Here is a 23,764-nt window from a genome sequence, read left to right as displayed (position 1 = left end):
CATTTTATGATAATGTGGATGTTTTGAACATATTGCCAGGTGCCTGAGTGTTCCAAACATTGGTGTACCCTAATATAGACTCATGCAGGGTGTGTAGCTCCAGTCAGTCTGTAAGTCAGCAAGTATCAGATATGGATAATCATGTACTAAATATATATGGCATTATGGGTGCCAATGAATGGTATGGCCACAATTGCAGCACTGCACCCCATTTATTTAAATTAATCAGCATCATAAAAGACAAGGGACATAAAGACAATAAGAGGTTCTATAAATACATTAGGAGAAAGATGAAAGAATAGAAAATGCAGGTCCACTATTTTGCAGGGAAGGAAGGCTAATAACGGCTGACATCAAGAAGGCTGAGGTGTTTATTGACCATTCTGCTTCAGTCTTCACTAAAAGGTAAATTGTGACCAGATACTTAACCCGATAAATATTAACAAGAAGCGGGAAGGGAAGCAAGCAAAGATAGGGAAAGAACAGATTAAAGAGTATTTAGAAAGGGTACATGTATTCAAATTCTCGGCCAATGGGAGCTGTAGAGCCAGCACTCAGGGCGGGCTGGGGGCAGAGCACAGAGCTGCCTAGCCACACCTCCGCCTGGGAGCTGCAGGGACATGTGGCTGCTTGCGCGGTGCCGCCCAAGGTGAACGCCACCTGGATTTGGCACCCCGGAGCCCCTCCCGTGCCCCAACCTCTTGCCCCGAGCCCACTCCCGCACCCAAACTCCCTCCCAGAGCTTGCACCCTGCACCGCGGCCCGCACGCCAAACCTCTCATGGGCCTTTCTCCGCCTAGGAGCAGCAGGGACATGTCACCGCTTCCAGGGAGCCATGCGGAGCCAGGTAGGAAGCCTGCTGGCCCTGCGCCAACCAGACTATAAACTGGACTTTCAATGAAGAAGTATAGAAGTTTCTGGTTGGTAAAGTGCCAGATAGCACAGCTTTTACTGTATAAGGATTGTTAAGCACTGGAACTGGCTTCCAAGGGAGGCTGTGGTATCTCTGTCACTGGATAGTTTTAAGAACAGACTAGACAAACACCTCTTAGGGATGGTCTAGGTATATTTGGTCCTGCCTTAGTACAGGGGGCTGGACTAGATGACCTCCTGAGGTCCTTTTCAAGCCTACATTTCTAAGAGTCTATTATATGGGTATCATGCAAACATATCTGCTGATTGCTGTGCCTGTGTCTCGGCATACAATTTTGGTGATGCTTGGACGTTGAGATGGAACTTGTGGGAGGTTCCCTACTGATATCTTATTCTTTTTTTATCTCAGCCACAAAACAGGGCTCGTTCAAACATACTTCATGCTAGCTGGTGCAAGCATCTCTCATGTTGTAGAATTAGGCATGCCAAAATTTTGATGTCATTTTAGCTGACATTTGGGGGCCTATTCCTCCTTGCCAGTGCTACACCTGTTTGTGGTCCGTATTTCTCATGCTTCATAATTTTTGATATTATTGGTTGTCATGCAGATGCTGTACTCTACATCAGTGGTTTTCAAAGCCGGTCCGCCGCTTGTTCAGGGAAAGCCCCTGGTTTGTTTACCTGCCGCGTCTGCAGGTGCGGACGATCACCACTCCCACTGGCCGCGGTTCACAGCTCCAGGCCAATGGGGACTGCAGAAAGCGGCGCGGGCCAAGGGATGTGCTGGCCGCCCTTCCTGCAGCCCCCATTGGCCTGGAGCGGCGAACCGCGGCCAGTGGGAGCTGCAATCGGCCAAATCTGAGGATGCAACAGGTAAACAAACCAGAGTGGCCCACCAGGGGCTTTCCCTGAACAAGCAGCGGACTGGCTTTGAGAACCACTGCTCTACATTGACCAAGGTCAACAAAGTCCAACTCATGCTGTTCCATAAAATTGTTTATGAAAAACAGGAAAAGTTGGAGATCAACAGACTGGATTGTTTAAGTAAAAAGAACTGTGATAAAGGGACTTTAAGGCTTCTGATAAAGTCACAGGTTGATATGACAGCAAGCTGAAAAATTCAAGAAATGGGAGGAAATATTTATAGTTGAAATCACCAATTTCTATTGGTTAATGCTAACAGGATACGATTGACACCTGTTCTTGGACAGTGTTTATCTAGGGGTCACTGAAAGGAAGTGTGGGGGAGGAATACATTTTTATCACCTCTACTATCTCCTGGGAACCCTTGGATCCACCATGACACTGTTGGGCCTGCATTGTCCTGATCCTAAAAGTCATCCTGACCAGATCAGTCCAGAGAGGGGGAACCGATGACATCACCACCTGTACAAACTTTGCCTAAATTCTGAACACCAGCTGGCATGAGAGACTTGGATTCCTAATGTCATGCCTTCCTTCCTTCATGTGTCCTTTTCCTTCCTTACCTTATTTCTCTTTTTACTCTCTCTTTTTTGCCCTCTGTTTAATAAGGGTCAGGCTTAGTAGACCAAGACTGCATCTTTTGCAACAATTCTGTGAACCCATGACCAGTAAGGCAGCTAAAAAACATGACCTAAAGAGCCGAATATTGGTGCAAGTTTGCCAGGTCTCAGAGAAGCTGATAGAGCTGTGTGCTGTGCCAGTGTTTCTCCAGCATGAGGTTGCAAGTGAGAAGTAGCACCAGAGACAGAAGCTGTGTTTTCTATCTTTTCTGCTCTTTTCTGTTTCCTTCTGTGTGTATTTGTTTTGTTTTGTCCTTAAAGGATTGGACTTCAATAACTTTAGATGTAGCTCCAGCCCATCTCAACTACCTACTTCTGTTTTCCCCAGAAAGGACAGTTTTTACCATCTTTAATATCATCTAAAAGACTGTAAAACAGGATTTTTATTATCCCCCCTTACAAAAACGCTCTACCTCTAAAGGGAAAGGGAATAAGGGATATTGTTACACTGAAAGCCTTATTTTACTTTACATTTCTAAAGCTTTAATTACTTTTCCTTCTTTTTCTTTATCTCTAAGATAAGGTTAACTATTTGTAATGTTGGTTGTTAGAATGGGAGTCACCAGCCATAACTTGAAATGAAACCCCGGACTACACTTCATTATTAAAAGTTGTAATAGTGAAACAGAGTTTTATTTACATCTTCTCCATGCTCATGCTTGAACCCCCCTTTTAAACACAAAATTTCTAATTCAGCCTGGCCTCTGATGCCACATTAAGCCTGAACATTTGTGCCTGCAATTTGCATGACATCCCTGCATTGTTTTTAGGATGTAACTTTTGTAACTTTTCCCCCCTCAAGTTTAACCTTTCTGCAAAGGATTTGCTAATCAATATGCAAACACATGTCCCCAACCTGGTAATGCTCTTCTTTGTCTTAAAATATAGCTTCTACTATTATTGGGGCCTTTCTTCTACCCATAAGAGCCTAAACTATCTTATAACAGCAGCTTATTCAAAAACATTGCTTTATTTTGCATATCATTTTCCAGAGGTTGGTTGCATGCTGTTTCAACACTTCTATTAACATATTATTTTATAGCACTGTGAGCTGCCTTAAAATGCTAATAAAATTAAATTCTAGTTTATAGTCTTTTTTTTTTAAATTGATCAATTTTTCTAAGTATTTTCCAAAAGCAGTGACAACAAAGGAGATTTGTAACAAAAAAAGAATGGGCAAAATTCATCTTTCACATAAGTTCACCACAGTTAGAAGAGATATCCCTGGGCTGATACTATATCTAAACTTTTACAGTAGTATGTATTTGTATTATGGAGGTGCCTAGAGATCCCAACAGAGATAAGGGCCCCATGGTGCTAGCCATTGTACAAACACATAGAAAGAGGCAATTTCTACCCCAAAGATGTTACACCCTAAACAGATCAGCTAGATAAAAGGTGGGAAGAGAAAGGATATACCCAAAGTCATAGAGTGGATCAGTGGCAGAACCAAGACTAAAACCCATGTTGCTGATGCCACTCTATGTTTAGGACATAAGGTCTTTTCAGGGATTCCAGATTGTCCTCAAATTTTCAGTCTATTTTTCATTTTGTACTCCACTCTCTCATAGGTTTGTATTATGACACTTCCCCACCTATTCTCTTGTTGGTGGCCCTCTGGGATTTCCACTTCTGGGTAATGCAAAGTTGGTCACAGGAAAATAATACATGAAGTAATTTTGTCATGTGATCAACTCACTAATTATCTAAATCATCCTGCACACTGCCTAACAAACAAGTTATGCAGCTAATTGCAAGGAATCTTTGTTCCCATACAGTATTTATTATTTGAATGATCTCTTTTATAGTCATTTGTTTTTCTGTTCTCCCTTATGTAAGAAATAGTTCATCTGTTATCACTGTCCAGCAGTTGTGACACATCTTGGTTTCAGTGCATGGGAATATAAGTAAACATGAAGTACTGGACTTGGTATTCCTCATTTCTTCTGTTATTGCTAGAAATGTGTTCATTATCCTCCCTTCCTAAAGTCACATTCAGAGCGGTCTCCCAGATTCCCTCAGAGGGAGTAAGCTTGTGATGGGTTGTATTTACTCTCTTAGAAAGCTGTACGTCTGAGTAATTGAGGTTTTACTTGTTTAGCGTGCTGAGCAGACATGTTTCTGAGGTGCTTATTTTCCTCAGCTCAGTTCTTTCCTCAGATAAACCCATGTTACCCCACTCAAGGGAGGCAATGTCCTTTTGAAAATAACTTAAAGGGTCACTCCCAGTCACTAACTGGATCTTAAAGCTTTTCTCCCCTGGTGGAGCCTATGAGAGTATATAGCTGTATCCCCTGAATGGGGGTAAGCCCCTTCTTCAGTACAGTTACCCTGTTGGCATGGGTGTGTACATACAAATTCCAGTCCTAAGAGTGTTGCACAGGTATAACTGAGGTCAGGTTCATGCCTAATATCTTAATGGAAGGTCTGTTCTTTGTTCTATTCTGAGCTTCTATCTCCATGGAGATATGTTTTCAATGCATGCATCTCTGAATGACTTTTCACTTCTTTGTCTTCATGGAGATATGAGACATGAAGGCCAGCTTGTCTTGAAAAGTTTTGCATGCTGACATTGTTCCAATGAATACAAACATTTCTTGATATTTTGTAAGCTGTCGTATCAGATGAGTCAGCAGGGAGTATCCTTAAACTGTATAGTCATACCTATAAACAAGAGGTTTGATTCACAGATGTCTTAGCCAGACTGGGTGTGGTATCACTGAAGCGATTCTAAAAAAACTTGGAACAGACTGGTGAGAATGTAATTCTATGAAAAGCCATTTTCACATATTTTTTTTCAGTCTGAAGGCAGAATGATGCTTTAGTCATGGAACTCATTATTCTTGATTTTAAGGCCTCAGGGTCTACTTTCCACCTGACATCATCATAAAGAAATCTGCTGGGTCATTTCTTTGGGGAAATAAAAGCTGGTTTAGCTTTGAAAGAGAATTTTTCCATTATACTTCAGCACAGTTTACACTTATTTAATATTTTATCCTGCACATTTTTCATATTTCGATAGCCCTTTCCATTTTGTGGTCTTTGGAGATGAGATCTGCACACAGTGCCTCATAAGAAACAATAGGTTGACTTTACATGAACCTCTGTACCACTTATATAAAAGGATCTGTATCTAAAAACATTAATATGGCATTATATAATGCTAGTAAAACTTCCCAAGTCTTAACTGAACCAGTGTAAAGTTAGTGATAAAATAATTCGTAGTACATAGTGGGCCATATTCTCTTTTTGTGACAAGATGAAGGACTGAGGAGAGGGCTACTTTAATTTAGCATAGCTGGCTGATTCCCTGAAGGATCACAGGTCAGCTGAGAAGGGGCACAGTGGCGCTCCAGTCAACACATTCTCAGACCAGAAGAGTGGGACAGCTGATAAAGGAGCAGGCTCTGCTGGCACATTCAGCATTCCCATCTGCTGAGGGAATTCTCACTTTGTCACTTGCAGCCAAATTACCTGGATGGACATGGAGCTGAAAATCTGGCCTATTGTCTCTCCTTAATCCCTGAAGTCACTAGTTAGTTTCACCAGAAGCTTCCAGGCTTCTTTGGCTTAGTTTCTACTCAGGTAAAAACCTCACCCTGGTACATCTGACTGATAGTCATAGAAAATATTTGCCAGACAATATTTTAATTATGGATATTAAAATCCTACATACACACAAGATTGTCTGTCTGTTATAACCCAATAGTTTTATGCCTAATATGATACAATGTTTTTTAGCATCCTAATGCCTAGCTCACTTTGACAATGACATGTAGCTGACATATTCCTTATCTATAAAAAGTGATGCATGATATTGTTGTGAATTTATTCAAAAAAGCCATTCCCACAGGATAGTCCAGTTGTGGCTAATAAATCAACAAGATACTAAAAAACTTCTCAGACCATCTAAGCCAAGGCAGCTCAAATCTAGCAAAATAAGACCCCCACCTCGAACTATGCACCTGCACACATGCCTTACAAATAAAACTAAGTAATAAATGGCATTTGATAGCTTGCACCTTAAACTCAAGGGTTACCCTAAATAAATATTGTCCTTCCCTTAGGCTTGCTATACTGAACTTGAAAGTCAAGACAAATCAGCCTAAATTACAGAAACACCAAGGCAGACTCTCATAAGAACCTGGCATACACTCCTAAAGAAAGGTTTCAGAGTAGCAGCCGTGTTAGTCTGTATCCGCAAAAAGAAGAACAGGAGGACTTGTGGCACCTTAGAGACTAACAAATTTATTAGAGCATAAGCTTTCGTGGACTATAGCCCACTTCTTATTCTCCATGTAAGAAGAATATTAAACTAGTTGAACTGGTCGCATGCACTACCTTAAGCGTGCTCTAGAACCTCTTCTATCAACAACAGTGATACAATAGCTGGATTTCACTTTGCACTTGCATGCAGAATCAGAATAAAAAGAAGTACTGCTGATCAGCAGTGTGACTTCAAATTGGCATTTGGATGCTTTTCTTTTTTAAAAAATTAGACTGAAAACTTTTTTCTAGAAATTGTTACTGCCGTGCTGGAACAGGTTTCTGGCACAGTGCTCAGGGGAATGGAATCAAATAACAACGTGCAATAAGAGCAAGTCAAGGCTTCCAAAAGCGACTAATGATTTGGGGTCCCTCAGTATTTAGGCACTCAACTTGAAATATTTTAAAGGGCTTTATTTGCAGCATTTATTGTTCAGTCCTTTCTGAAAACCATCTCCCCTTATGGTGTCTTTTATTGAGTTCCCAAATATTTATGTGCCTGAAATCACTAGTCACTTTTGAAAGCCTTGGCTACAATAAGCAAAACTACAACCAGAAGGAAATGTTTCACTGAAGAAAGAAAAGGGAAAAAAAAGTTTTATGTTGCTGAAACAAGTTCTTATTTCTTTTAGCTGGAATCAACAGCGCATACACTATTTATCTGTGCACACCTCTTTAGTAGGAATGTGTACTATATTATGCTGTCAAGCTTTGCCTCTGGCCTAGAACAAGTATTTCAGTTGCCTGTTCAATTAATAGCAGCCACTTCCTCAGTGGGGCAAAACAGAAAGCTGCTTCAAATATGCAGAAGGGGTTTGTTTGTTTGTTTTGTGGGGGAAGCTTGTTTGTAGATTTTTGTGCAAATGATACTATTTGCAAGCATGCCAGTTGCATAGCCCTGGAGACCGAATTCCTCCATCACTGCAGGTGCAGCACAGAGAGCCCCATGCCAATTCACAAGTCTGACTCAAATGATCCTTCTTTGGGAGTGATGCCATTTCTAGGCGTAATTCAGTTTCTATAACCATTTACTCCTTGGCCTCTCTGCTAAGGTTGCCAATAAGGAAGTCTTGAAATAGGGCTTATTATAGTGGTACTTGTTATTTGGAAGCCTCTCTGCTGGGAAATGGACTAACAGCAAGTACATGTTGTGTAATTTACCATCTGGCTGGATGGAGTGGATGAGACACAATCTCTTCCCTAGCTCCCCAGCTGTGCAGAGAAATGCATGTGCTGCACCATCCCTTTAGATGGTACAGCCTGCTGCTGCCCCTCCGCACTCCTAAACCAGCTCCCTTGGTTGGGCCTCATGTGGAGGGACCAGGGGTCTGCCACCTGTCTGTGCCCTTTGGGTGCCATGCGCCTTCAGTGATGGTTAGAGGGGTATCCCTGTGCTCTCCGAACATTTTTTCTATTTCTTCATTTAAAAGAAGATAAAGGAAATTGAAGAAAAATATCAAATAACTCTACAGATTGGAGCCAACCCTTCAAAAGTCAAGCTTGTCAGGGCAACTTTTTAAAAAATTCATTTCTGTGGCAGGTTTTTTATAGCAATACAACATAATTAAACACACTAAATGAAGGGCAAACTTAAAAGCTGCCACATAACTTGATATTTCACTGACTCATGCACTAACTTCCTTAGCCTAGAATCTTGAAATTCACAGTTATGTCCTGCGCAAGTGCTACAAATACCATACCTTGCCAATCCTGGAAGAGATCAGCAGAGCACAAATGCTTACTTCTGTCTGATGAGTCCTAGAAATTATGCCCAACCTATTCAAGTAAATCTGGGTCCAAGTTTCATAAGTAGTTTAACCAAGTGGCTAGGCAGGTGGATTTGACTTATTTTTACTTGAACTGGAGGCAGTTCTTTCTTTTTCTATCCTGAAGGTCATAATGCATAGACATGAGAACATAACATCTCTGCAGATTAAGATATGGAAAATGGAGGAAAAATGCAAGAGTGCTTACCAGTTAGCAGGGAAGAGAATGGAACATGCAGAAGCTACCTGCAAAATGGCCCCTTTAGGCCTATTCCTTTTTGGCTCTGCAAAATTTAAAGAGCCAGGCCACAGAGAAAAAAGTTCTTATAAAAGGACTACTAAGTACTAGGGAGAATTAGATGGTGCAAGGTAGTCACAAAAGAAGGTTCATTGTGTTGTATTCTTCCACCGTAGAACAAGTAACCAAAAGACCCAATCTACTAGAGTTTAATGCCAAGAGATACTGAGTACCCTCAATTCCCATTTGAACATGTACAGGACCTTATTTATTAGTGCATAAAACTGAGTTGATCTGAGCAGTATTTGTGGATTAAGCCATGAGTTGGCCTCAGAAACTGGTGATTATTGGGTACCCTAAATACACTGGAAAAAGCTTTTCTCTGAGTACATTTATTGCATAAGTGGAGATTTCCTACAGCTGAACTTGCTTAGTGGAAGCGAAAGTTTTATAAAGCTTGAAATACCCTGACATGATCTTTTTTCTCTGGTGGAGGTAACCCAGCAGGAAAGAAAAGATTTCTAAGAATAGCATAAGTGACAAATATTGATCTCACATTACATATTGGCAGAGGTGTTTCTGAGCAGAATCACGCTCTTTGACATAAAGTTTAGCAATCTTTCTTGAACTACAGATAAAATCACCATGGAACAAGCAAGACCCAAGGCTATTTTTGTAGTGCACAGGTACATGAAAAAGCTAAGTAACAGACAGATTCCGTCATTAACACCCTTACAGGGGAGCCAAGTGAGGTATCTAGTGAAGTTAATGAGAATTTTTCCATTGACCTCAATGGGAGCGTTTATTAATTAATTAATTATAATTAGTCTCTATTTGTATTACAGTAGTACCAAGAGGACCCAACCAAGATTGGGACCCCATGATGTTAGGCACTATCAAACACAGAAAAGAGTCCCTGCCCCAGTTTACAGTCTAAATAGACAAGCTGGACAAACCCCATTTTACAGATGAGTAACTGAGGCACAAAAAGGATTCATGAGCCAGATTTAAAAATAATATTTCAGTGCCTAAAGCGGCAGATAGGCTTCTCGTGGGATTTTCAATAGCCCCTAGGCATCTAACTGCTATTGAAATCAGTGGGAGTTAGGCGCTTAGAGACATTTGAAAATTTCTCGAGGCATGTATTTGTATCTTTAGGCACTAAAATACCTTCAGAAATCTGGCCCTAAGTGACTTGCCTAAGGCCAGACAGGAAGCCTGTGGCACACCTGGGAACTGAATTCAGATCTCCTGAGTGCCAAACCTTAATGAAAATATCCCTCCTGAGGAGAAGGGTTAGGCTTTTACTGTGTGTAACTCAGGATGGAATTTATCCCCAAACTCTTTCAGTTCACACCAGTGTAACAGCTGGCAGCTCTAATATTAGCTGAAACTAGTGAATATGTGTTAATTGCACTTCACAGGAAGTAGAATCAAGATCCTTCACAGAGTATTGCTTTTACTTCAGTATTCATCTATAATTATATCTCCATCTTTAAAGGCAATATGCATCAGCTTCATGAAAAAACAAGTGATTTGAAAGAGCATATAATCAGGTTCCTATTTTCTATAGCTTTGCCTATGATAATCGCCAGTTTTATGCCTACATTATAATCACATAGAAAACATATAATTAATTTGCTTTTAATGTTCCATTTTCTGTAATGGATTGCTGGATTAAACCTCAGATCAAACTTCACATACTTAATTTTGAAGGCTGGATAAGGGACATCTGAAAGACCTGAATTGTTTAATGGTGGGTATATAATCCCAGGACATGTTTCTACTTTGTTGGGTCTTTTAAAAATAGATGTTCTTGTATGTATTGTGAATTATGTTTGGATCTTACAACAGTTTAGGGATCAATAACAACCTATAAATCTCAAACATATAAATCACATTGCTAATCACTGAACAGAGTTGTTTGTTGTGGTTTCCTTAAAACTGCTGTCATGTTAAAACACAAATACTAGTGTGCAAATGTGGTAATGGTCATAATGTCAGTAGAGTTATCTTGTCTGAGTTACTATTGAACTAGTACCCCAGCATAGAAATGAGTTGCTGTAGAGCATTTCTTTAGAAACTGTAAAACTAAACTCTTAGTTATTCTTGGGATCATAATCTATACTGGTTGTGTGTGTAGAACTCTCATTGGACAGGGGAACAATATGGAGCATGATCATTAAAGCATCCACAGTGTTCTTTGCAGGAATAAGGCTATTAGTTACCCTAGGTGTCAAGTCCAAATTTCAGTTTCAGAAATTACATTCTAGCTACCTAAAACTCCACTCTAGTTTCAACAGGACACATACTAATCACTCTCCCTCCTTAAAGTGTGCTACTACTCTGAAAAGTGACTCTAAAAGTATCATTAAGGTAGGAATTTGTATTTATTCTTTCTGTGCCTTTCAATAACAAACTTTCTCACTTTACAAGAAGCTGTTTATCTATCTGCCAACAATAGATATCAACCATTGAATCTGAAAGTCAAACTGTGTTCTTTCAAGCTCATGGAGCACCACCAGTAGCAAAGATTTTGGAACTGGAATTGTCTAACTATTTTGCTTGATGGTTCATGAGACTAAAGAGAATCCAGCTCGCACAAAGCTCTATTTGATTTTCTGTGCTGTGATTTTCTATTTGATTTTCTGTGCTAAAAGACATTAAAAAAAATTAAAGCAGGCGTGACTGTAAATACTGGCAGGGAGCAGATTGATCTGTTGAGGGATTATCATACTTACATAGCTTTCTGGCTGTAACTGCACTTCAGGTTGTTGTGTGATGTTAAAGGTGAGGCATGAGGCTCCCATTTTGCAAAATAAATGTACATGGATTGATGTGCCCCATTGACTTGAACGGGGGCTCTGCATGGGTGAACTTAGCTCAGAAATACCTTATATTTTACAGGATTGGGGTTTTCTATTTTCTCAAAATAGATCTCTTTTGTAAGTGTTTGAGCTTGGGCTTATTTCCTTTAAAAATAACAATAAATAAGTCAATATTCAGTACAAAATACTAGCCTATACTTTCCATTTGTCATCTGTAATCTTATTTAGCTACATCAAAGTGCTATACATTTGGTCTGTTGTTCACAGAAAATTAAAAATGCCACTTTGGTTGCCTCAGGCAGCTGGGGAGACTAATATTTTCTCCTCTGTGATTTTTTCCCTTTAATTAAGAGATCTACAGAAGTGTGTTAAAGTAGAGAGAGATAAATAGTCTGACCCATATATTTTCCTCAAATTACATTCTCAGGATTTCTAGGGGATTTGTGGCATTCACCACTCTGTTGAGAGGGGGAAAAACATTTAGTTACTCACAAAAGAAAATAGTGACATGTGTTCTACGGGCCACTTCTTAACACTTTGAAGCACTAAAGCAGATGTGGGGAAAGAATCGTGGTGAGATTGGAGATCTATTTTGAGAAAGTGTAATCATTGACTTCTGTCCTAATTTAAGCTATTTGTTAAATATTTATTACTCAGACTTTCTCAGAAACACATCCGTGATATTAACTGTGAATTTACACCAGAAAAGAATGTGGCCCCAAGAGCTGTCTTACAACCAAAGTATTGCATGTAACCAGCCTATAGAGAGAAGCCCAATTTGGATAACTGGAATCTCTGGCATAGTTAACTGGAATCTTTGTATGAGGAATGTGAAACATTTTTCAAAAGCAGTTAAGTAATTTAGAGCCAGTTTTTTTACAGGTATTTAGATACCTAGGAACCTAGTAGGAATTTCGAAAGTACCGTACTTAAGTGTCTAAATCCTAGTTAGGAGCATAGGTGTTCAAAAGACTCCACAAGATGTCCACCTGCATACTTAGGCACCTAAATACCCTGAAAATTCTGGCCCTTTAGTGACCTTGAAAATGGGATTTAGGCTACTGAGTCACTTAGGCACTTTTGAACTTTTTACCCCAGATACGTGAATGAGAGTTTTTAAATTCCTGCTGCTCATTCTTTTTTTTTTTATCAATACCACACATTTTTAGGACTTCCCCACACTTAATTAAAATATAAAGCAAGCGCCATACGTTTGGATTTTGTCTCTTATCTTTCTTCATGTGATTGTGTGCCCCAGTAAATGTAAATCAGTTGACTAGAGTGGATTTATACTGCCAAACACCACCTTAATTTACTACTAAACTCTCAAGATTCTTAGATCTAACGTGTTATAAACAATTGATCTGAAAATAATTCAACCAAATTATTGGCTTTACCTTTTGTAGTGAATGAAATATTGGCTGTTAATCCCACAATTAAAGGCAGTGAGTTCATCTCTGAGTAAAAAGTCCTTCATTTGGAATTTTATAATACTTTTGAGTATGATTGATGTCTTTAGGACTGATGAGGCTGAATCTATATGTGCTCTCCTAGCCAGGCCAAACACAGGAAATGTGCTGAAGCCTGTCTCTATGGAACTTTGACATTACTCAGAGAAAGGCTGTCCTGATGCAGAGCTTGTTTTAAAAAACTCTCAGGGCCAAATGCAGTAGTGAAGTAAATTGTGGTACAAACTATATGTTTGATATAAGTGGGTTAGAAGGTGGGTCTAAGCAGCCCATAAGTGGTACATTAGTGTGACTTATACCATGTGGATTTCAAAGGGTGGGTAAAAAAAGTGCACAAAATAGGAGAGAGGGCTATCAGGAAAAGCAATGATCAGGAGTGTGTAAGATACAGCATTTCCTTCTACCTTATCTTTTACTCTACTGTCCATTGCTTTATCTGGTACATCCTCACCTTCTGCTTCCTTGTCTTATCTGTGAAATTGCAGTGAAGAAGGGGCTAGGCAAAGCAGAAAGTCTGTCAGTAATCCCATATAGCGTTCATATTTCATTACTCCAAGTGGTATTATTACTCTGAATCTGTACATTGTGGGTGGTAAAACTTTACCATCCTCAAGTTAAAAAAAGAAGTCAGACTGTAGAATCTGTAGCGCTTTATTTGGAAATGCACACCTCTCTCAGATAAAGTTTAATCGGTCCCAACAAATTGAACAGAACATTCCTTTAGATCCAAGATTTGTTATGCTGGGCTGGCTGGTGACCTCAAGTTTCAAAGTACAGAGAGAGAGAGACAGCTCCATTCCAGGCCACTTGACTGAATGTATTGAGGAATTTTTGTACCTAGAAGAATTATGTTTAATTTTCAACTGAGAACTGGAGACTTCAGTGCCAAGCGTCCAGTATTTTGAACTCTCTGAAACAAAAGAGGAAAAAATTAGATGATTGTATTCATTTTCTTTTTAAAGTACTGCTCAGTGACTGCTTTTAATTTTTGCTGTCTGCATAATGCCAGTTTATCCATGCTCATACATGTATTTATATTGCCTGATAAATTCTGTGGAGTTGCATCTCAAACTGAATTTATCCCTACTCTGGGGTAGAGTAACTTTTTCTTTGTGATTATGAATAAAGAGACTGATAACAGTCAGTACTCTTATCCTCCTGATTTTTTCCCCCTTTCTCTTCTTTGTGACCCAACCCACCCTTCTCACCCAAAACATTTGTAATGCTATAAAAATGACAGAGAAAAGGGGCATGAATCTTTGTGGCTTCTTTACTGCACTTGCCTGACAGACATGTTACTGGAGTCAGCCAAGCCTGTACATCCTTGTAGCTACTCTTGATCACTTTAAGGTTTATTCAGTTGGGGAAGAACGGACAGTCAGGATTGAGTTCCTGCGTGTGCTTACTGTTGGTTCTTTGACAGTATGACAAACCAAAATTACCATCTATGGGCTGGATCCTCCGCTGGTGTAAATTACTAGTTCCATTGGCCTGAGTGGAAACACCCTGAATTACACCAGTTGAAAACTGACCCATGGTCAGGTAGTGAGATGTTCTGACCTTGGGAAAGCACAATGAAAGTAGCTGTTTCTGGTGGGCTTGGAACAGACTGCTGTATAAAAATAGTAAAGATTACCCCTATATTGCCATTGAACATTCAACACGTATAGGCAGTTAACACAATGATAACACTACACTTAGAATGGAAAATAAGTCGGTATTTCAAATACACAGTGTGGTAACTGTCAGTGATTTTTTGAGACTTATATGGAAACACTTATATACCTATACAGAGGCCTGTTTTCAAAATGGACTAGTGATTTTGGATGGATCCATTTTGAGTCTCCTTAACAGGGCTTGATTTTCAGAGGGCAAGCGTTCAGCAATTTCTGAAAATTTGGCTCCAGCTCAGGCAGTCAAAAACTTAGGCAACCCATATCACTGGTAATCTTTGACATTTTAAAATTTGAAGGTTCAGGTCACTGGCAGGAGCCTGAGGACTGGGAGTCAGGAGACCTTAGTTATATCCTCAGCTTTACTATCAGCTCACTATGAAATCTTGGATGAGTGACACAAGACCTCTGTGCCTCAGTTTCTTCAATTTGTCAAGTGGAGGTAATAATGTGTATTCACCTATGCAGAATTCTCTGAGATCTAAGCACTTTTATAGCAGATTTCATTCTATGTATTTTTTTAACAGTACATACTGAATCAAAAAATGACACTTTACACTTTTTGCTGATGAATAGCATCACATTGCTTAATCTCAAACAAATCAATCATTTATATCATAAATTAAATCTTGATTTTGTTTAGTTATATAGGCAAGGCTTGTTCGTCAAGTCAGTTGAGACTTTAATAGGATTAATTATTATTTATACTATTTTTTGAGCTCCCACATACATGCTAGGCACCTTAGAGAAAGAAGTTGAAAACAGTCCCCCGCCCTGAAGAACTTACTGTCTAAGTTTAGATTTGACACAAGTGAGGGAAATAAACAAAGAGGGGAAAGGGAAGAAGTGGGACCCAGGAGTGTAATCCTGACATTAGGTGGTTACTCAGTTACAGCATGAGCACATCTTACTTAGTAGGTTAAATCTTTATGCTCTTTTATTTATATTTCTGTATATGGGGACATTGTGTGATTTTATGTATATGTATGTCTATCTGAACATGTGCGTGTACACACACACACACATATCCCATAACCAAATAATCACCCGATCTTACTTCTATAACTCTTGTCCTCTTTTTCTTTCCTCTCTTTTTGTTCATTTCCTTACTAAGTTTAAATGTAGACTGTAATCTCTTTAGCACTTATTTTCCCTACTTATTTCTCTAAAGCACCTAGCACATATTTGGATATTGAAAATCAATTCTTCATGAGACATTAAGTTTGAAGTCTATGCTTATGCACAGAGGACTGTGTGAAGACACTTCTTGTAAGCAATCTGATAGAAGTGAGTTTTTAGGAAGCATTTAAATGGGGAGAGCTTAAATGCTAGGCAAATAGATTTTGAAAGGGGCAGCATGGAATAGCTGTGTTAGAAGGAAGAAAAGAGGATATCAATTATCATTAACAAAGCAGAAGTAATATGAAAGGAAACAAAGCTGGAGATGTATGTAGAAGCAGAGTGATATAAGACCTTGAAATTAAGCACAGAAAGTTGACATAATTGACCCGATCCTTGTAACCTTATTATCTTCTTTATTGCTACCTCTATTTTACTATTGATATTCTACGGGGAAATGATTTAAGTTTTCATCCTCCAATTCCCAGTCCAAGGGTAGACTGCTGATCCTGTATGAGGCCCCATGGAAATCAGTGAGGCTCTATGAAGGCATAGCATGCACTAAATTGTAGGGTTAGAGCTTTCATTACCAACATTTGTTGCTTGACTTGTTTTATGTCAGTACATTTTTTAAAATTAAAAAAAATGATGAAGATATTTAAAACTAGAAATATTAATAGTAGTATGAAATCAATGTAAATAAAGGTGTCAGAGAAACTAAGCTTTAAAAGAAGCATTTTATTTGGTAAAAAATAATAAAAGTAATAAATTATTTCATGACAAATTTTGGTTTGCATTTGTACATATACAGTATATGCATGGCATTAACTACTATGTAATGTAAGTATTTCCACTGAGAAACCAGAGTTTACATAATGAATAACAGTGCAAAACTAAATCCAGACTAGAAACAGGCATATTAATCTGGCATGCCCAAAACCTAGCTTCATGGAATTCCCTGGTGCTTTCAAAACTTTTGTAAATTCTGTTTTCTCCTTTGCAATCAAGAATACCAATTCTGGATGCTTGTATATGTGTATAATATCCTGTCTATTTCCTTTGCATCATCTAGATTACACAAAGCAGAAGCAATAGCTACCATTTACATGGGGTTTGGAAGGGGCAATAAAATCCAGATCTGGCTACAGCTTGGCTGTGTGAAATTCAGACATTGCTCTAAGTAAATAAAAAAACATATATTTAGATTAACAATTGATTGGAATATGTGATTTGATGCCCAAGTAGTATTATGAGTCTTTAGACCATGATAAAGGAAAGCACTTAAGCACATGCTTAATTTTATACTTTAACTTCATGCTAGGACTACTTGAGTGCTTAAAGATAAGCACATGCTTAAATGCTTTGCTAAATTGGGTTCTAAAAGCTTGATACAAAGGCCATTAAAATCAGTGGGAAACAATCAGGTTTTTGAGCTCTTTGACTGCTAGATGAGGCAAGAACAGGCATTGTAGAACAGACACTTAAATGCACTATGTTCACATGCAAATATTTGGTGTTTTACATCCAGTCTATACTTAAATCAGTAAAGAAAATAAAATGTTGGTAGTGGTATCCTGTCGGTATTTTAATTGCAGACTCGCACAGGAAGGTTTTTTCCTGGCCTATGTTACACTCTCTGTACTCTACTTGTAGAGAAAAAATGTCAGGTGAGCAGTCCATTCTCTCCCTCCCCACCACACAATTTTCTCAACCATACTCATCTAGAGAGACAATTGGCAAACAAATGTATATTACGTGCATTTTATTGGAAATGTTTATATGTTCTTTCTCTTGACTTAGCAATCTGCCTTTGATAGAAGAAATAGTAATTTTCCAAAAATTGTAACAAACTATATCTCATGAGATTTACTACATGTATGTACACACACAGGGAACTGCAACTTTTAGCACCTGCCATGGTAGCCCCAAAAGGAAATATATGAACATTTTATGGTGGTATGCTGGAGAGCTGCCTAGGGCAGGAGAATGCAAATGAATGAGCTTCCATTGCTTACAAATCCTGACTTACAGGGCCATGAGCAGCTCTGCAGCTTGTATGTATTCCAGTGGAGTTCTCATAATTGGGACACCCTCCTGAAAACCTGCTGATCATAAAACATGTAATGTTAATAAAAAATGCTGCTATCTAGAGAGTAACAGGAGTCCATACTGGGCAGCCCCCTAGAGTTGTGAGGAGGCATTTTTCCGTACTGAACACTCCAGCGATGCCAGTTCAGCATGGAAAAGGCAAACTAACAGCATGTATTAGTGAAGCAATTCATATACTTTCTCAAATATCTCAGCTAAGAAGGAACTGAAAACTTTTGGTAGAGGGAAAGAGAAAGACCCAACATACAATTGAGACACAAGAGATCACCACTAACTGTAAATACCATCCCCACTATATAATAGTTATTGTTATTACATATCATTTTGATTAAAACTGTTCTTTGGGAAATGTCCTGATCCTGCCTCATAGAAGTAACTGGCAATAACCATTGTGATTTTAATGGGAACAGGAGAGGGTTCTAGGTGAAATGCAGCACGCTATAGTTCAAGGACTCCCATCACAGCCATAGGTGGGGAGGAATAAGCAGGTTTCTGACGTAGCCGATGAACAAATCAGGCATGTTTAAAAAAAAAAAAAAAGAATTAAATAGCATATCCCTTCACTGGAATTTTTGAGGAGTGCTGTTGGGAGGGAGGTATAATCAACCACTGATTATACATTTTACTTTGGTCTATGAAATTTTAAAGATAATCTGCTGTCTTAACTGCATCTGGAAATTCAGAGTTCAGCTAGGTAGGGCCTATTATCTTTGGGTCACATCTCTTTTAGGTTTCAAATGGAATGATTTTATAGACCTCTAAGGGGGTAGGATAGAGGTCTATCTGATCATGACTGATGTGGCAAAAGTAAATAAGGAAGAACCAGGGGGTCACCAAATGAAATTAATAGGCAGCAGATTTAAAACAAACAAAAGGAAGTATTTCTTCGCACAACTTACAGTCAACCTGTGGAACTCTTTTTCCAGAGGATGTTGTGAAGGCCAAGACTGTAACAGAGTTCGAAAAAGAAGTAGATAAATTCATGGAGGATAGGTCCAACAATGGCTACTAGCCAGGATGGGAAGAGATTGTGTCCCTAGCCTCTGATTGTCAGAAGCTGGGAATGGGCGAGGGATGGATCACTATATGTTAGTATAAATCAGAAATAACTCAGTGGGGTTACAGGAGTGTAGAACACTTAGATACTATGGTGCCGTGGGCCATATTTGTTCCAAGTTATACAGATAAAGCTAAATTAAGTGAGATCATAATCAGGGCCTCTCTGTCAATCCAGTAATGTGAGATTAATTCAAGACAACTTTTTCCATAATATTAACAATCACTGCATGAAAATATGGTTGCTATTTAAAAAAGTTATTTGGATGGGAGTTGCTCTCCTCAACAGCACAATATTCTTATTCAAAATCCCTCCCCCATTAAAATAAAGGAAATAACATACAGAAATCACTGGTGTGCTCATCTCAACAATCAGTTCAGGAATAGACATTAAAAATAAATGTTTGTGAATGAATTAACATTAAATATTAATCATCAGTGTCATACTCTTCTCATATGAAATGTTGTTGTAGCCATGTTGATCCAGGATATTAGAGAGACAAGGTTTCCCAGATCTAAAGAAGAGCTCCGTATAAGCTCAAAAACTTGTCTCTATCACCAAGAGAAGTTGGTCCAATAAAATATATGCTTCACCAACCTTGTCTCTCTCATACTCTTCTTATATTTACTATGCACAGTAGTGGGGTCCTGATTATCTTACTGCTTGATACAAGTAACTCTTTATTGACTTCAGTGGGAATTACTCATGTCTTAGTTAAATAAAATGGTTGGGTCCTGATCCAATGTCCATTGAAGTCACTGGCAGAACACCTGAATTTTGCAAACAGATTATCTCAATTTGAGAAATCCTTAAATTAGCACCGATTCAAATGAAAAGAGTTTGTGAATGTTTCCATACTTTAAAAAACTATTTGAATGCAAGCTGGTCAAGTGAACAGTGAGCATTCCTGTGCATGGTCCTTTGGTCCATATAGTAAATAGGAAGAAATTAGGAACAGGAGTTTATAAACAAGATAGGTGAAATCGTGGCTCCACTAATGTCAATCGGTATTTTACCACTGACTCCCAGAATTTCACCCAGTCTGTCTAAAAGGTCTTTTGTTGCTTCCATTACTTTAGTCTTTGGAAATACTTCAAGTTTTGAGTGAAATAAGTGCCTACAACTTTTCTTAACTGGACTACTTAAGTTAGAATTGCAAATTCAATTGTTAACATTTAAAGCTAGGTACTATATGGGGAACTTACAAACTTGATTGAGAAATGGTAATCCACAGACTAATTTTCTTCCTTGATGCTCCAAATTTAAAAATACAGGAAAGCACATGTTTCTAAGGATGCAGTAGGGAATATTGGCATATATGATAAAAAGTTAACTGTACATTTGAGGTTTAACTCCAATTGCAGCCTACTTTCAATAAATCTTGATGCATCAATAGTTTTTAAAATGTCACCCTACAGTTACAACCACTTCACATTGTAAACAAGTACACCACACCCTGGTGTGAGGGTCACTTTGAGGTTTGTGGTGATATGTAATTACATACAATATTCAGTACAATAAGTGAGATTCTCCATTTGTTACCCTCACAGTTCAATACAGTCTGTGTGGACAATCAGTAATATGGTAAAGTCTGTAAGAGGCTTTCAAAAATTAGTTTAAATGGCTAAGTAACATACAATTAATTAACATCTGCTTTTATTACTTTCAAGAGTACATAAATGCTGAAAAGACACAGCAGACCACTTATCCCAGTATTATTCTATTTTTAAATGATAGGTTTTTGAAAAAAATATTAGTTGGAGTTTAAATAACCTCCTCCCTCTTTTTCCACACTTATAAGATATTATTACATACTTTCTGAATGAGGGAAAGTATCTATCTCAAATTAATCTTACAGTATAAACATTATAAACATCTCATTTAAAACATCTTTTAGACACAGAACTTGTGTAATGACTGAAGTATAATAACTCTAGGTTTATTACATAAAAACATATACATCAATTCCAAAGTTCTAACCCCTTGTAAACTTTACCGGCCTGCCCATCCATCTAAGTCAGTTAAATACTTACAGTCCTGCTGCTGCCTTTGCTATTTTTCACACAGTCCTCAGACTATATAGGTGTTATTTGTTTTTGTATAGTAAGTTTCCAAACTTTTGCATAAATCCTCGAAGCTTGTTTTCATTTGGCTGTAATGGACGGTATACAGTTGAGTTGTAATGAGCCACCTGATTGCCCCTTGCATAGTTATTCTCTAAGGTTTTGCTTTTTGTTTCTGGGAGGTGTGTACTGCTCTTGGGTGTATTTCTTGCGGGCTGACCAGAGCTTTCCATCTTCAAGAATGGCTCAAAGCGACTATAAACACGTCTTTCACTCAAACGAGATCTTAATAACTCCTCTTTGTGCTTTGAGTTTCCAGGCTGGGATGTCATTGTGCTTACTCTTTGTGGAGGACTAGAAACAGATGCAGTTTCCTGGGTAGCATTAGTTATAGCTTCTTTCACCTCTTGGTACTGGATCTGTTCAGTATTAAATCTTGGAGTGGATGCATCTACTAGAGTTTCTAAGAACTTTTCAGGGGGGCATAAAGTAGGGCACTTTTTACTGCTTTCATCAAATGGAGGTTTTGGAGACTTTGGTGGCTTGGGAGACTTTGGTGGCTTGGGAGACTTTGGTGGGCTCAAAGTGACATCCTCTTTACTTTTATGCAAGTTGCCTTGTGAATTGGATGAGGTGGTCCTCTTTTTTCTTGGAGAGGAATCAGCCTTTGTCTCAGATATTTTTGGCTTTTGATTCTCTTCGCCTTCAGAAACCAACGTGTCAGAACTGCTGCACATTCTATAAAACACAGGACCTTTGTTTTTTGACAAGTTTTCCTTCTTGTCTTGTGTGAGATTTAGCAATGACCTCAGTTTCTGGGATCCCTTTTTCAGGAAACTTGGTGAATTCTTATTTTCTTTCTTTAAAGTACATTCTTTGCTAGGTTCCTCTTTGCTATCTTCGGCTAGAGCAGCCACAGAGATGGCCTTTGTGGTAGTGGGGCTCTTTGATTCTTCTTCAAGATTTTTCTCTTCTTGTTCTATGTGGTTGGTCACACTGTGAAAGCTTTTAGAGTTTTTTATTGTATCCTCTGGGGGCTTTAGATTTTCTGGCCGCTTAAGTCTCTGCCTAGTCAGTGTGCTGTAAACATAGCTAGACGCCTGTTTGTTGACACCATGATCCAAAGTGGACTTGGAGTTGTCAAATATAGGGAAACTTCGCCTTTTTAGTATATTTTCATTTTGGTGGTTCTTCCCATTTTCTGCCTGTCTGTTTACATAGAAGGCTGTGTACATGTAGATAGATGGGTCCTGAGTGGCATTTGGGTATAAAATAGGTTTTTTGTTTTCTGCAACCTGCATTCCAGACTTTTTTGGTTCATCTGAGTCAGGTGGGATGTTAGTGCTGACCTCTGCTGATTCTTTGTCGGTCACATTTTTCACAATCGGGATATGATTGGGCGTCCCTTTAGGTGTTTCGCTTCCCTCTGAACCAACGATAGTTGAATTTGAAGAACTTGTACAGCTGCTTACTTCCTGCTGTTCTGGCAAAGTTGGCTTAAAAGCTAATGATGACCTCAGGCGAGAATGAGAATAAAGGGCATGAGCTTTAATATTTTCTGCTGTGTCATAGCCCTCATACCTATCACCGACTGCTGATCCATTGCAATCTGCAGCAGAATCTGACTGATCATTTAAGTATGACTCAATTCGCCAGTTACGGAGAAATGATTTTGTAGTGTGTTCAAGGGTTGGCATCCTCTGCTGCAGATAGCGGATATGATTATCTGTTCCATTGAAAGACCTCCGTACAATTGAATTTCTTTCTGCAATATTTATCTTTGGCTGTGCAAACCGATCAGCAAAACTTTGTTGGGGTGCATTGCAATTGTTTGTATAGCCTCCCTTTAAAGAAGATACGATACTAAGGCTATCAGATGGCATCTTCCAAGTATTTGATACATTATTGGCCCGATTAATAGCTCGGTGTAGCAAAAAGTAAGGAGTCCTTTCTGGGTTTTCCCCAGCATAACTATGTCTCTTCCAATGCTCGTTTTGTTCACTGGGTTGATTCTGCCGAATTTTATTTTGCATGTTAAAACCTGGATGAAAGGGTAGTTTGTTGTAGGTTTGATTTCTCAAACCATATGTATCTATTTCATTCACTGCATATCTTCCTCGAGTTTTCAAGTAAATGGGATCTAGTTTGTGAATCTTGTCTTGCCTACCAAAAAGGTTTCGTTGGCTGGAAACCGAAGCTAAAGAAGACTGTGAATGCTGGCATATGCCATTCTCCCAGAGTATCCTCTGACTATTTACCCTACCTAATTCTGGGGCAAATGAACTAGGAACAGAGGAACGGGCATACAGTGTCCTAAACTCTTCATCAAAGGATTCAACCAGTTGTCCTGTGATAACTTGAACCATGCTGAGGTTGGTTTTTTCAAATGACCACATAAAGCTGAAAGCAGAACAAATTATAATTAGCAATACTCTAAAACTTTTGGACAAATGCATCATACCAGGTCTCATTATTATGAGGGCCTCCTCCCACTCTCTGATTTAGCAAGCATATTTTTTCATGCACAAATACTTATTCATGCAGTTAATTGTGAGCATGATTCATGGCACTTAGATATGGAGGGCCTGATCCAACTCCATTTGAATTCAGTGGGAGACTTACCATTGATTTCAGTGGGAGCTGCATTCTAATTGTACTTACAAACACTTTACATTTCAATGTTTCCAAATTGGGTAGATAGGTGCACATGTGCAAATAATTTCACTAGCAATTAATAGTGTATGTAAAACTGTAGGTAC

The 23,764-nt window shown here is 38.7% G+C and overlaps 1 protein-coding gene across 3 annotated transcripts in view; it reads right to left on the bottom strand.

The window, feature by feature from the left end:
• Positions 1–16,499: 16,499 nt before the first annotated feature.
• FAM83B (family with sequence similarity 83 member B) overlaps positions 16,500–23,764 on the bottom strand; it is a 74,766-nt gene continuing 67,501 nt past the window's right edge. For all 3 annotated transcript variants that reach the window (XM_042848825.2, XM_024101605.3, XM_065587838.1), the window contains one exon: positions 16,500–23,405. In XM_042848825.2, coding sequence (XP_042704759.1) covers positions 21,029–23,405 — 2,377 coding nt within the window. In that variant the 3' untranslated portion in view covers positions 16,500–21,028. The remainder of the gene's footprint in view (positions 23,406–23,764) is intronic.

Source organism: Chrysemys picta, chromosome 3 (assembly GCF_011386835.1).
Source record: "Chrysemys picta bellii isolate R12L10 chromosome 3, ASM1138683v2, whole genome shotgun sequence".
NCBI classification, from domain to species: Eukaryota; Metazoa; Chordata; order Testudines; family Emydidae; genus Chrysemys; species Chrysemys picta.
This window is presented reverse-complemented; position numbering and strand designations above follow the sequence as displayed.